Source organism: Arvicola amphibius, chromosome 14, assembly GCF_903992535.2.
Source record: "Arvicola amphibius chromosome 14, mArvAmp1.2, whole genome shotgun sequence".
Lineage (NCBI taxonomy): Eukaryota > Metazoa > Chordata > Mammalia > Rodentia > Cricetidae > Arvicola > Arvicola amphibius.
The window spans coordinates 44189440-44205335 of NC_052060.1; the positions used below are offsets into that span (position 1 = coordinate 44189440).

At 46.4% G+C, this 15896-nt stretch overlaps 1 protein-coding gene across 1 annotated transcript; it reads left to right on the top strand.

The window, feature by feature from the left end:
* The first annotated feature begins 15072 nt into the window (after positions 1-15072).
* Positions 15073-15675, top strand: LOC119801222 (ferritin heavy chain-like). The gene has a single exon (XM_038311708.1). It carries the CDS (start codon positions 15127-15129, stop codon positions 15673-15675), a length of 549 nt encoding a protein of 182 aa, XP_038167636.1. The 5' UTR covers positions 15073-15126.
* Positions 15676-15896: the final 221 nt, after the last annotated feature.

The window sequence follows — 15896 nt, forward strand, 5'->3', positions numbered from 1 at the left end:
CTACTGAAATGTTATTTTTCTTAAAAAGTGGATGTGGGTATGTAAGCACTCATTTTACACATATATTTTTAATTATGCATAATAAATTTCCCCTAATACATCTTAAAATTGAAAGCTGGAAGCAAATAAAAGCATTTAGCGAGTGATTTCCAATCAGAAAGCCCAAAGCTTTCAGGGAAAACCAAGATGACGCCTACACTGCTAACAGGAGAGGGAATGGCTTCTGTCAAAGAGAAACGTGGATTAACTCCAGGGACTTGGTCTCTGTGCACAGTGGCCAAGGGAAACTGTCACATCCACAGATGCCTGGAGTGAAGAGTGGTGACCAGTGTGACATGGAGGGAAAGGGGGAGGGCACTAATTGAACTGTACACATTGAGTTCACCCAGGTTGGCAAATGCTGTAAGACAAAACTAATGTGGCCCCAGGTAGAGGGTCATAGGTTGCCACTCCACATGCTCCATCCTCCAGAGAGTGAGCAGTCTGTCACCTCAACCCTGCATCTGTGAACCTGCCTCACTGCAGAGATGCAGGCCCAGGAAGCTTCCAGTGCCTTGACCAGAGGCTGTTCTCTTTCTTGTCGTGATTTAAGACATCATGATATTTCCCAAAGATGTGACCTCTGTCTGGCCTAAAATCTCTCCCATTTTTGTTTTGGTTTATGAGATGTGCAGATACATAGACAGACAGACAGACAGACAGACAGACAGACAGACAGACAGATAGACAGACAGGTAGGAAGAGACATATTTCCCAGTGGGAAGCAGCAGTGTTTGTTAGGCATTTATTTCAGTACAGTTTGTAACAAAATTAGGTGGATGGGGAGGGGTCTCCAAAGGTCTCTGCAGGGGAAGCCTGGAGAGCTGGGGGAAACGCCAGCTGGTGAGCTGATTTCAAGCATGAGCTAGGTTAGACATAGACCTCAGTCTGGAAGAACGAGGGGAAAAGAGGCGTTCTTGTTTGTCTCCCTGCCTCCTACGCATCAGTCTCGCCATGTCTAAACCTACTTCACTGGTGGCCTTGAACAGGACTCCTAGAACAAGCTTCTAGATGCCATCTTCTATTTCACTTAGACCTTTCCCTCACCTCCATCCTTGACAACTCAAATGAAGCATTTAATTGGCATCTTAGTGTAAGCAGAGACTGCTCGTTCCTTTCCCGGATGCCCAGACCTGAATAATCACACAGAATCTATATTAATTACAACACTATTCAGCCTGTTGCTTAGGCATCTTTCTAGCTAGCTCTTATATCTTAAATTAACCCAATTTTATTAGTTTATATTTTACCACAAGGTTCGTGGTTTGTTACCTCTTGCTTCTTGGACAGCTACATAGCTCCTGCCTCCTTCAGGAGCTACATGGCATCCCCTGACTCCTACTCTCTCTATATATCTCTGCTCAGATTTCCCACCTGGCTTGCTCTACTAAGCCATTGACCGAAACAACTTTATTCATCAACCAAGAAAAGCAACACATATACAGAAGGACATCCCACACCATCTAGAGTCAATACATTCACATTCTAGGTCCCAACTTTATCCACATCACTCACCCCACCTGCCCTAGACCCAAACCTGCTTCTCCTACCTCCATCAGTGTTTCAAAAAAGGATCATTGCACACCAACCATTGCTTTAACAATGGACATAACATCCTTGACTCCTCTCTCACACCTGGACAGGTCAATGAACAAATCCTTTCACTCTGCTTTAGGTGTGCTGGTCGTCAAGTTCTTTCCTTCTTTTGTGTGGATGAAATCTTATAGCCCAGGTTAGACTATTATTTTACCTTATACCTGAGGATACCCCTGTGCTCTTGATTTTTCTGCTTCTACCACCCACGTGCTGAGGTATGTGCCACAGCTTGTCACTTAAATAAGTTATTTCTTAAAAGATTTATTCACTTTGGGGGGTTTTATTTTGGAGGGGGGGGTTGAGGGTTGTTGTTGTTTTGCTTTATGTCTATGAGTGTTTCACCTACATATACATATGAGTACTGCATGCATGCAAAGACCAGAAGGGAGCAGCAGACTCCCTGGAGCTGGAGGTGCGAACCATTGATGTTAGACCTGAGGTGGCCATCAGCATCGTCACTGTTGTCACAGACACATCTTTTGCAGCAGCCTTGAAGTCCACGGCAGAGGAGCTCACAGTTCCTGCAGTCGGAGCGTTATTGCCAACGATGGGCTGGGAGTGGACCCTCAGCACTACGGTACAGTCTTTCTAAAGGATGGTTCAGAGCTGCTAATTATCCCAGACCTGATGTCAGAAGGGACACCGGAAGCTGATGTTTGCAGTTACCTTCCAGAGTACATGCTGGTGCTTATGGTAGCACTGATATTGTCCAGTAAGACAGTACACCACGGATCTATAAAATAATAAGCAGCGACTCTTCTGTCCCTTCTTGTTCATACTTCTCATCTAGGAAGACATGGCCTAGGCTGGAAGGTCCACATATGCTGGGCTATTAGGAAATGACTTCGAAAGAGACCCAAACTGCAGCTCATGCAGGGATATCAAAGCTAGGAAGTCATTCTCTCACCCGGCCAGTTCTCAACAACCCATTCCAGGCTGAGCCACCTGAGACAAGGGGGAATGATCACTCTAAAACTAAGAACTTTCTTTACTTGTAAAATAAAAATAATCATGTTCTCACCTCATTGTATTGACTGAAATTGAGCTCTTATGTGTAACATTAAATATAAACTGGACCTTGACAAATAGTAGCCGCTATCGCTGGTACTATTTCCCAGGTACTGGACTGGGTGGGCACTGAGCCCTAGTGGTCTTGGACACTAAACACAAGGACCAAGCCTGCTCTCCTGGGATGTACCCACGGACTGTCTTCTTGTCACAGAGGACAAGCGAAACTAATGACAGGGACTCCCAGGAGGGACAGAAAACCTTCGGCTAGCTCACACTCAGCCCTCTAGGCACCCACTTCTCCAGAGAAGCTGACCCAAATGTAGTCACAGACAGGATACACTTGAACACATTCTGTCCCGGGCACTCTGCCAGCCTTGTTAGCTCAACAACAAGGCTCTGGGATTTAGAAGAAGTTCAGAAGATCAGTCATGGAAACAGCTTAGAAAGGAAAGGCAAACACCAGGGTTCCAGCAGAAAGTACGCATGCGCACTCAAGAAAGAAGCACGGTGTCATTACATTATTGTGAAGCAGTGCCTGCCTGAGCTGCCACTGTGAGCCCAGGCAAAGCGTGGAGACCAGAGTCCTGGGAAATCCTGGGCAGTCTCGCTTAGAGCATAAATGCAGTGTTTAGCTCCACATGGAGGGACATTCTGGTAAAACAAAATACTACTAAATGTGTGTATTGTGGTATTCCTGAGTTTACTGAGGATAGACAGAAGAAACCTGAGGCAATGCTGCATGATAGAAATGGTTCTTTCTTTTTCCCTCTAGCGAATGAAGTGGCCACAGGATGGCAGTACAAGGTAGGAGATAAGGATTAGCCATGCATTCTGTTAACTTTTTTGTTTGGTTGGTTTTTGTTTTGTTATTGTTTCGAGACACAGTCTCACTTGCCCAAACCGGCTTGGAATGAACTGTATAGCAGAGGATAACTTGAAGTCGGAGCTTCTCTCTTCTACCTCTGAGTGCTGGGATTACAGGCATGATGCCACCAGTTTAGTTTATGTGTTGCTGGGGATTGAACCCACGGCTTTGTGCAGGCTGGGCGAGCATTCTATCAAGTGAGCCACATCCCTGAGTTTAATTCTGGAAACCACATACAGCCTACAAAACCCTAAATCGTAGAGATCTTTGTTTGATTAGAAGTAATTTCTGAGCGGAGCATGGAAATCCTTGTCCACAATTCTGCCACTTGGAAAGCTAAGGATGACTGCAGCTAGTGGGGGTCGGGGGAGGTGGGAGCCAGCAGGCTTTCCCTCTGTGAACTGACAACCCAGATGGAATGACAGAAGAGTAAACACGCAACTATCACACGGGGCGACTACTGCCTAGGTAAGAAAGAGTGTGCAGTAAGCCCAAGAAGGTGAAACTGATCCAGCTATGCTAGTTCACACCTGTAATCTCAGCACTCTGGAAACTGAGACAGGAGGATTGCCAGGAGTAGAAGCTACATTGTAAGTGTGGGTATGGGGCTAGCCTGGGCTATAGAGTGAGACTCTGTTTCAAACTTCTTTCCCCCCAAAAAAGAATGTGAATTTTGCACCAGTGGGAATTTAGGCCTGTTTTCTTGGTGCCAGAATAGCTGCATAATTAGTGGGGCCCAGTCAAAAATGAAGATACCGGCTCTCCATGGAAAAAAAAAAACAAATGTGAAAGAGAGAGAGATAAGGAAGAAAGAAAGGAAGGGAGGGAGGGAGGGAAGAGGAAGGAATGAAGGAAGGAAGGAAGGAAGGAAGGAAGGAAGGAAGGAAGGAAGGAAGGAAGGAAGGAAGGAAGGAAGGAAAGAAGGAAGGACGTTCATTGCAGCAGGAGCAGAGAGCATGCGCAGGAGCCCAGATGCGGGTCCTCATGAAGCCAGCCCCGCCCCACTTCCTCTAGAACACTGACTAGCACAATAGGCTTGTAACATAGGTTTATACCGTGGGGTAAAAGGAGAGAGAAAGGAGGGAGGAAGAACAACAGGTAGAACAAATGTGGCCCAGGATCTTGGGAAAGAGAGCCTGAACCCAGGCTGCGACAGCTGCAAAGACTCCAGGAACCCCTTCTCAAGTTAAGAAGGCGACGCAGAGGAAGCCTTCCAGACCAAACACCCCCCCCCACCTTGGCCCCCAACACAGAGCAACACAGACTGCTTCGCAAAAGTCCAGGGTGCACAGGCCCATGAGGAGCTAATTGTGAGACCGCATTTCTAAGGACAAGGGAAGCTGTCAGAATCCACCCTCACTGTTCCCTCGTACGCGTGTCCACGGGGCTGCAGAAGCACACACACACACATACACACGTGGAATCGCACTGTGGGTGTCTGAGTTATTGACTGGGCTGAAGTGAAGCAGTGTGAAAAGGCCCTAATCCTGGGAGGGGAGATGTGGTGGACACAGAACTGTGCTTGAGAGGGAGTGTGAATCAGATGTGTCCTTGGAATGATCCCGGGACTTGGAAGCAGCCTGGGCTAGACACATAAAAAGCCCTGAGTTCACCCCCATCGTTATGCCAGCCAGGCATGGTGGCATACACCTGTAATCCAGCACTAAGGAATTCAAGGCCATCTTCAGCTATACATCAAATTTAAGGTCAGCCTGGATACATGAGACCCTGTCTGAAAACTACAAAAAAATAAAATAAAATAAAATAAAATAAAATAATAAAATAAAGGGGAAAAGACCCAGAAAAGCAACAATAGTTTGAGTGGCCACACAAAACTTTTTTGGAAATTTAGATATGGGGTCATCATCTCTGTGGTTAAGCAGGTAAAGGCCTTTGTCACCAAGCCTGACAGCCTGAGTTTGATTCCTAGGCTCTGCCCTGTAAAAGGCAAGTTGTCCCTTAGCCTCCACATGAACACTTAGATTGTGTAAAGGCAGCTGCAGAGAGACAGGAGGTGGAGAGAAAGAGAGCCCTGGCCTGACTTAGGCAGGACCGTGTTTATTATTCATGGCACGGGGACATCTTTGTCACCCACATGTGCAGATGACCATAATGCCTACAGAGGAGGGTGGGATGTGGCCCCCACACAGGGTCAGAAGCCACTCCCATAGTACACAAGGGAAGCTAGGAAGTTATCAAGCACCATGGCGCGCGTGCGTACGCACGTGCACACACACACCATCTTCACATTTCACGTGGCCATTTGCTTCTCCATTTCTCCACACAGACTGACCAGAACTCTACCTCACCAGAAGCCAAAAAAGTGCTACCCACGAGTCATAAGTTAAATAAACTACTTAATCAGCTAAAGCAGAAAGCTGAGATGTCATTCTGACAGTGTGGATTATTAAACATTTTAGAGCAGCATGATCAAATTGCATACCAAAAAAAAACACTTTCATGCAAATAAAAATCTCTAACTGCTTCCAACCACTTTTGGAATAAAGCCCCACACGTGCCCCAAATTCCTTCTAGACTTGAGAGTCCTCACGTGAGGTCCTCCCTCCCAAGCCCAGCACCCTGTCAAAGCCTGTCCTTCCTCTGGGACATCATTCTTGAAATGGGAGGGAACATTCCTGTCATTTTACCCTTTGGAGGGTGAACTCCACCCTCAGACCTCAGATGAAACCATCAGGGCTCCTCAGGGAGTCTTTCTCTGGATCCCCCAGCCCTTCCTTTATCCCTGGAGGGATCTTTGAAGCTCTTCATCCTTTCCATGAACACTCAGCATCTCTGAACCCTTTCACTTTAACCTTGTGATGCTCTTTGGTTCCTGTTTGTTTGTGCTCAGGTCTCCTGAAGTAGCCTAGGCTGCCTTGGAATTCACTATCCTCCTGCCTCCTCCTCTCCAGTAATGGGGTCAGACAACCGCCACCACAGCCGGCTGTATGTAGCTGATGGGTGAGCAGCCCAGAGAAACATTCGGTAGACAAGTGGAGAGAGTGGCTCTGAAAGCCTATGATGCATGTGTGGAAGGGCTGGATGAGGAAGGCCAAGCCACAGAGCGCTTTGCGATGTAAAACAGGTGCCCGTAATTTTACACACCCACAACCGCAGTTTATCTGGAGGCCAGATTGCCTTCCTTGGCCTAGGTTCCTTCCTACAGGACAGCATTACCATACATTTTCCTTTAGCTAAGGCAAAGGGAAAATCCCCACCCTGAAGACATTGCACATCTGAACTCCTCAAGAGTGATGAAACTCTCTTACTCAACTCCTTTTCTCCGGGAAATGCAGGAAAGACTTGGACACTAATGTTCTCGCACACGCAGAACATCAAAGCAGTTGGGTGTGGGGCAGGGCTCCTTTCTCAGTGAGTACTTACCATCTCAAAAGGGTTAGAACCAACACCTCCTGATTTAATGTCTGTCCTTGAGAGCTTTCCAGGAGTTACTCCCTAATTGACAGAACAGCTCACAGTAATGCTTCTCAAAGACCAGCCCTGGGGACCCCTGACTGTCTTAACGTGGGCTACAAGCCTTCTCAAAGAGCAGTGGGGGTGTGGGGAGGGGGACAAGCCCAGTCTTTTCCTCCCAGGGAATCTTACTCAGAACTTCAAGAAAGCTTGACCAGCTGCCTTTGCAAACTCTCCAGCATTCGAAACTCCACATTTAATTACCCGATCCCGCAGAGCTTTCCCTCAGCCCTGCCCTGCCTTCTTTCCTGTCACTTTGATAAAATACCCTGACAAAGCAACTCAGGGAAGAAGGGGCTTGTTTTAGTCGGAAATTCTAGGCTACAGCCTATTATCGCAGGGAAGTCGGAGCATCAGGGACTTAGAATGTGTCCACAGTCAAGACAGAGAGAGAGCCTGGTGTGGTGGCCTGGTGTGGCCTTCAGTCCCCGCAATCGGGAGGCAGAGGCAGGGAGATCTCTAGGAAGTCAAGACCAGCCTGGTCTACGTAGAGGGCTCCCGGACAGCCAAGAATACAGAGAGACCCTGTCTTGAAAAGAACTAAATAAAACAATATCAAAAAGATTTTAAGAAATTAATTTTTTAAAAAAAGGCAGAAAGAGAGGGAGGTGGAGAGAGTGGTTAAGAGCAATTCCTGTTCACACTGAGAACCTGAGTCCAGTTCCCAGAACCACACTGACATGGCAGCTTGCCCGCCCGCCACCCGCAGCTACAATTCCAGGGAGATCTGACAACTCTGACCTCTGCAAGCGCTGTTCTCTCTCTCTCTCTCTCTCTCTCTCTCTCTCTCTCTCTCTCTCTCTCTCTCTCTCTCTCTCTCTCTCACACACACACACACACACACACACACACACCATACACAGAATTTTTTTTAAAAAGTAATGTTTTTTTAAAAAAAAGAAAGACAGAGAGAGGGCGGGGGAGAGGGAATGAGTGCACACACGCATGCTTGCAGGCACACAGGCTGCTTTCTCCTACTCAGGCACTCCTGGCTTTCTTTCTTTGCTGCTCCTCAGTATAAATTCTTGCTTGTCACCTGGCAGTGGTGGTACACCCCTTTAATCCCAGCACTTGAGAGGCAGAGACAGACAGATCTCAGTGAGTTTGAGGCCAGTCTGGTCTACAGAGCGAGTTCCAGACAGCTAGGACTGTTACACAGAGAAACCATGTCTTGAAAAAAAAGGGTTTTTTTTTTTTGTTTTTTGTTTTGTTTTGTTTTGCTTATCCACCGTTAAATCCTTCCTTCCTCTCCTCACCTTGCTGGCTCTGCTGAAGACCGCTGAATGACTGTGGAGTCTGTAACCTGCAGCAAAGCACCTTGTTAAGGAACAAGAAGGTTCCACTATCAAACCTGAACTCTTGCCATACACCATGTCCCCCAGATCGGCTGGGTGTCACCCACAGTGATGGTTAATATTGTCCACTCTACAGGGTCTAGAATCAGTCACCTCGGAAATGAATCTCCGGACGTGTCTGTGAGGAAATGCCTAAACTAGGTTAACCGAGGAGGAGACACCCACCCTGAATGAAGCACCATCATTCTATGAACTGTGGTCCCCACATCATTAAAAGGAGAAATCTAAAATAATGAAATACAATAAGGAGGTTTATTATTTGGGGGCAAGGGCTAACGGTAAATTCATCACTTCCCTCCTGGCCCCCCTCCTGGCCTGCCTCCCAGGCTTCCTGACTGTGGATACGATATGGCCAGCTGCTTGTCTCAAGTCCCAATAGCCATGACGTCTCCTAGCACCTTGTACTACATCTTAAACTGTAAGCTAATATCAGCCCTGCCTTCGTTCAGTTGCTTTCTCAGATTTTTGGTCAGGGCAGTGAGAAAAAGTTAATATCTGGGCAGTCCCACAGTAAGCTTTGTAATTATTCCCTCAGGAGCACCCCTCCGCGGTGGAGAGGAGGGAACAGGATGAGCGAAGTGGGCAGCCCCATTGTCTGTTCAGAGAAGAAACAGAACAAAGACTGGAAATGGGCACATGCTGATCTCAGTTCTCATAAAACTGAGTCTGGGGCTAGAGTTCAGCTCAGGGATGGAGAGCTGCCTGGTCTGAGCAGGGTCCTGGGCTCATCTCAGAACGGCGGCGGAGGTGGGGGGGGGGTCTTCAGAACGGCGGCGGAGGTGGGGGGGTCTTCAGCTTATATAGTAATATACAATAAAACCGCATTATGGAATTTACAACGTCATTCCAAACAAAACACATTAAATTCAAATTTCTGGCCTCAGTTTTACACAAAATTAACTTTGTTTTGCTGAGTCTAAGTTCCCAGATTATACCCACCCTCTCGCTCAGTGTGACTCTCCGGTTCACAGTCCATGTATGGCCCTGTCCTGCTCGCTGACTTGACGGTGTCAGTAGGCACCATTTAAACTACTGCTCCGAAAAACACGCTTTCTAGGAGAAATGTTTGTTGATTTTACGTGCCCCCTTGTCTACTTCTGTTTCTCACTGTCCTGTGCTGGCCAGCTGACTCTTTGGCGCCGCACAGTGAACACGTGGCAAAAGGAGGCAGAGATGTGAGCAGTGAGTGGAGCGGGGGAAATGGCTCAGCAGTTAAGAGCACCGGCTGCTCTCACAGAGGACCCGGGTCTCATTCCCAGCACCCACACAGTGGCTCCCAACCATTGGTGACTCCAGTCTGAGCGGACTGGATGCCCTCCTCCGACCTCCACGGGACCTAAACACTCTGGGGATGCATTCATGAGGACCAAACACAGACACAAGTAAAATAAAGACAAAAAAAAAATCTCAAAAAGAGAAATGCAAAAGGAACCTTCAGGCATAAACACTATCTTGGGGCTACCAAACACTAACACTGATTTCTTTAAATAAGGATTAAAAAAATCAAGATATGAACATACTACTTTTTAATATTTTATTGAAATAACACAAAAAAATTCTTAAATTTTTTTCTATGTTAATGGGGTAGAGGGGGACACAGAGGACATAACCGGAACCAAGGGAAAGCCTGAATAAAAGCAATAGCTTCACTGGCTTTCAGTTGCTGGCTTTTATTTTCAGTTTTAGTGGTCGCATGGCTAAGTGATATAGTTCCATTAGCTTTGCTATCAATAACATCTCTGCGATGTGGGTCACCATGGTAACAGCTACCCAAGATGCTTTTCATAAACTTGGAGGTAAGTGAAGCCAGCTGAAGCCATCCACCTTTTATCTGAGCCTGAATCCATTTGCCGTGGGTGCCTTTTGACACCAGATGGCAAAAGCTCTCTCCTCGGAACATGCTGATGACATTTCCTAAAGGATAAGGAACATTCTCAAGTTTAATTACAAACCTGGTTCCCATTTCCTGTTATCCTATTACTTACCCTCAAGTCCTGGACCTTTCAATTTCTTTCTCACCATGGCCTCTCACTAGGCCGGCTTCAACCTCATGACCCTCCCACCTCAGCCTCCTAGGTGCTGAGATTTGATCTGCTTCATCATCCCAGGGCACTGCTCAACTCTTTCCTCGAAGCAGGTTTGAGACCCTTTCTCTGGCTCTGAGGTCCCCTCTCTCGTTGGCAAAACCTATTGTTTCTGTAATTAGCATATTGAGAGACATGCAAAATGAGCCCGATTCAGTAGGGCAGTCACGAGGCAGCGAGAAGAGTACAGTTTAAGGCAGAGTCTGGGAGGCCCAGTGCAAAGCTGCAGAATTATCATATGAAAGGCACATGCTAATGGGAGATGGGCGGCTGGAACCACACACACACACACACACACACACACACACACACACACACACTCCAGACCTGAGCCAACTAAATCAAGCCCCGGTACAAGAGCACAGGTGTTACCCAGTGTCTGGAGATGACCTGTGGCTCATTATAACACTAAAGTACAAACCCTGTGTAGAGATTGTAATATGCTAATGAGACATGTGACACATGTTGTTGCCCATAGAACCATGTGTGACAGAGCAGGACTGCACTGTGCAAATGACCCGGAAGTCTTCACTGAGGCGTGTAACCCTGACCCTATCCTTTGTTTCGGTGTGGTCCCTCAGCTTCCCACACTTTCCCCTGCTCCAGCCTGCTATCTCCTTTGGAAAAATCTTTTTCTAATAAACTGCCACCTCCTCCTAAGACCATTCCTGTGTCTGCTCCAATACACAAGAACCCAGACCCTCTCCAGATTTGCCCACAAAACCCCAGTACCTGCTGCTATCAGTCAGATTAAACGTCCATCAAATATGTATCCCTATTTTATGGCCAACACTTAACCTTCCTGCTAAATTTTTTAAGCTATCCAGTGCAATAGGACACACTGACTGCTCATGGCCACAGTACCCAGCACCCCAGCCTCAAACATCATATTCCCAAACTTCCCTCCTGCCTATACTCCCAGCCTCTGGTAACCACCATTCTGTGGCCTCTTTTTTCCGTATGATGAGGTCATCAGCATCAGTGCTCGGCTTCCGGTACCTGGCTTATTTCACTTGGTGGAATGGTTTCCAATTCCATACATGTTGTCATGACAACAGTTTTTCATACTCCTTGTAGTTGAACAGTATCCAGTGGTTTATCCGTCCTTTTTTTAAAAAAAAAAAAAAAATCCATTCATCAGTCAACAGACAGGTTTTTTCCATTCTTGGTTTCTGTGAATAAGGCTTTAATAAACATGGGAGAGCAGATGCCTCCTCAACATATGGATCTCATTCCTATTGGCTATAAATACCCAGGAGTGGAACTCCGCGTAGTCCTATTAGTGTTTAGGGAACCTCCACACTGTTTCCCACGACAGCTCACTGATTCACATTCTATAGCACTGTGATGCACTGAGGGCTTGCTCTCTTCCACATCCTCACAGTACCCACTGTCTTTGCTCCTTTCGGTGGGTGCTTTCTTCCTAGAGCACAGCGATGGCTCCCTGTAGCTTTGTTTCCTGTTTATCTGATCATGATGTTGTGGGGAGCATTTTTCAAAGATTTTTTTTTTGATCCTGTGCACCTGTGTGTGCGTGTGTGATGTGTGAGTTCTTGTGAAATCCAGAAGTGAGCTACTCAGTGTGGATGCTGGGACCCAAACTCAGGTCCTCTGAAGGAGCCATCTTTCCAGCCCACAAATGTCTGATTTCATAGTTTTTAAGATGTTCCAATAGAGAGGGAGAGATGTCTCAGTGGTTAAGGATGCTTGCTGTGCAGCCATGAAGTCCTAAGTTTGGACCCCGGCACTCATATAATGACCGAAGTGAGTCTTGCCTTTGCCTACAATCCCAGCACTGGAGCATGCTAACTGCTGGGGCTTACTGGTGGCCAGGTTCACCAAATAACGAGAGCTTTCAGGTTCATGCTAGAGGTGGAGACCCTGCCTCAGAGAAATTAGGCTGAGGGTGATAGAAAAGAATACCAGACACAGTCCTCTGGCCTCTGTGTAATGTGTGTGTGTGTGGTGTGCATGTGTGTGTGTGTGGTGTGCAACGTGTTGGGGTGTGTGTGTGTAATGTGTGTATGTGTGGTGTGTGCATGTGTGGTGTGCAATGTGTTTGGTGTGTGTGTAGTGTGTGTGGTGTGTGTATGTGTAATGTGTGTGTATGGTGTGTGTTTGTGTGGTGTGTGTATGTGTAATGTATGCATGTATGGTATGTGTGTGTTTGTGTGGTGTGTGTGGTATGTGTGTGATGTATGTGGTATGTGTGTGTGGTATGTATGTGTATGTACTGTGTATGTGTGTGGTGTATGTGTGGTGTGTGTGTGTGTGTAATGTGTGTGTGCTGTGTGGTGTATAGTGTGTGTGTGTTGTGTGTGTACACTTAACAGAATTGGATACTACTGTTTTGAGAAAATGACTATATAGGTCTATTTGTGTATGTGTGAGACACTGGGGTTCCAATCTAGAACTTTCCTCATACTAGGCAAGCACTCTAAGAACTAAATTACTTGCATCCTCAGCTCTATAGATTTTTTTATCTATTTTTCTAATATTGGTTCTTCTGATAATGAACACAGAATGCCTCTGCATTGCTTTGCATGTCTTCTACAATTTCTTTCACCAATATTTTACATTCTTCAAGATTTTCCATCTTTCAGATTCAATTTATTCCTTGGTATTTTGTTGTATGGGTGGGGAAGGGTAGCTTGCTGTCAGAGCAATTGGCTTCTTGATTTTCTTGCACACAAATATGTATTTTAAACTTAATTATAAATTATACAATAAACAACTTGAAATGTTTCAAAACTTAGGGCTGGGTAGAAGGCTTAGTTGATAAATCTCTTGCAGTGCAAGAGACCCCCAGTAATTAGAAAAGACCTTAGTTTCACCCCTCCCCAGTTCCTAGGGGAGGTAGAAACAGGAAGATCCCAGGAGCTTGCTGGCCAGCCAGTCTAGCTAAATCAAGGAGCTCCAGGTTGAGGGTAAAACCCTGTCTCAAAAAATCAGGTGGAGAAAGATTGTGTAAGGCATTCAACATATACACAAGTGCTGGTGTATACTGGTCTCTATACACTGGTCTCTGTACACAAGCACACATACATGTCTATGCACTTACAAGTGTGTGAATACATACACATGCAAAAAAAACAAAATTAATTGAATATTTGAGAGGTTTTGACAAAATGGAAATATTTAAAGAGTCTAATTAATATAATCCTAAGACTCAAAGACTTTCAGGAAAGAAAAGGACTCCCCCACATGCTCTTTCCAAGTTTGGAAGCTTCTCTTCCTGCCCTGTGCCCATGGTGTCTGCTCAACACAACACCCTTGTCCTGCTCTCGCTCTTCCAAGTCTATCACACAGGGTTAAAAGTCTTAAGTGAATAGTGTCTCTCCTGTGAAGAGAGAAGTTTAGGGATGCATTATTCAATCTCTTCCGACATGGATTATGTCAGTGGAGTAAGTTTCTTGCCCCAGCTTGATTTCGCTCTGTTGTTCCAGTCCAGCTGCAATGGGTTCTCTATTGAGATCATACCCATCAATCTGGGAACTGCAAAGATTCGAGTCAAAACAACCTCAGGAAAGAGGGGGATTTCTTTAGCACATTCATATGTGGATGCATGTGGTATTTGTGCTAGTAAAACACGTGGTCAAGCTTTTGACAAATGCTCGAAAGAATGTGTACATATTTTGTGTATTTTCTTTGGTGTGAGTGTCCCAAGAGGAAAATGGGAGGAAGCAGAGCAAAGAAGGAAAAGCATGAGAAAGTTTCAGTTGTCTTAGTAACATCTTAGAGATGGAGCAAACCCAGGCTGAACATCAAGCCGCTGCCCTAACCCCAGCCTCAGAGTTGACAAAGTCACCAAGGCTAGTATGTTTTCATCTGCAAGACCCTGGAGGGTGGCTGAGCCCGGAAGCACTGTGTATGTATCCTCATACACACCTGTAACCCAGCACTCGGGAAGTGGAGTCAAGGGTATCAGAAGACCAAGTCTATCCTTGGCTACATAGCAGATTAGGGGCCAACACTGGCCATAGGAAAGTCTGTTTCTCAGAGCAACAACGAAAATGAGTGAGGAAGAGTTAAGGAAGTGCATCTGAGATCACAGCAAGAGGGTAGAGGCACGAACAAATTAGAGAGACTTTATCCTTGGGAGCGGGGCGGCAGCTATTCTCTCCAGGCTTATAAGATTTTAATTTCCCCACATCTTCTGCTATTACTGTTTATATTCTTTCATGTGTGTGCACATATGTCATAGTGGGTGTGTAGAGGCCAACTTGTGAGAGTTGGTTCTCTCCCTCCACCGTGTGAGTTCTGGGTATAGAACCGCCTCATCAGGCCTGGTCACAGTGCCCTTACCTGCCGAGCCATCTCTCCAGTCCTGACAAGCTTGGCTTTTTCTTAATTTTATTTATTTATTTGTGTGTGTATGTGCATGCATGCCATGGTACGCATGTGGAGGGAGAGAACACACAGGGATTGTTTCTGTCTTTCTACAGCTGTAGGGATAGAACTCAAGTGTCCAGGTTTGGTGAGAAGCACCCTTTCCCCTTGAGCCATCTTGACGGTCCCTCCACTGTTACCTAAAGGTGTAATTATCTAGACGTTCTCGCCCAGAGTCATCGCGGTTTCCTGCTTCAACAGTGCTTGAGTGGAACCCAGCGCTCGACCCCTCCGACCCCAGCCGGCTGCTCCAAGCCAGAACCCTCTGCAACCTCGTCGCTCTGCCGCTCCAGCGTCGCCAGCCACCGCCACCATGACCACAGCGTCTCCCTCGCAAGTGCGCCAGAACTACCACCAGGACTCGGAGGCTGCCATCAACCGCCAGATCAACCTGGAACTGTATGCCTCCTACGTCTACCTGTCTATGTCTTGCTACTTCGACCGGGATGATGTGGCTCTGAGGAACTTTGCCAAATACTTTCTCCACCAATCTCATGAGGAAAGGGAACACGCTGAGAAACTGATGACGCTGCAGAACGAGCGAGGCGGCCGGATCTTCCTGCAGGATATCAAGAAACCAGACCGTGATGACTGGGAGAACGGGCTGAATGCAATGGAGTGTGCACTGCACCTGGAAAAGAGTGTGAATCAGTCACTCCTGGAACTGCACAAACTGGCTACTGACAAAAAGGACCCCCACTTGTGTGACTTCATTGAGACGTATTACCTGAATGAGCAGGTGAAATCCATCAAGGAACTGGGTGACCACGTGACCACCTTGCGCAAGATGGGAGCCCCTGAAGCTGGCATGGCAGAACATCTGTTTGACAAGCACACTCTGGGACACAGTAATCAGAGCTAAGCTGACTTCCTCAAAGCCACAAGTGACTTTACTGGTCACTGAGGCAGTGCGTGCATGTCGGTCTGCCTTTGTCTTTTCTATAAGTCTCACCGAAACATCCGCTTAAGTTCTTTCATTTGTACCATTTCTTTAAATAAAGAATTTTGGTACCCAAAAAAAGGTGTAATTATCTAAATTATCTAAAGCATGTAATTTTTTTTGTGAAGTTTCCTTGGGATCAA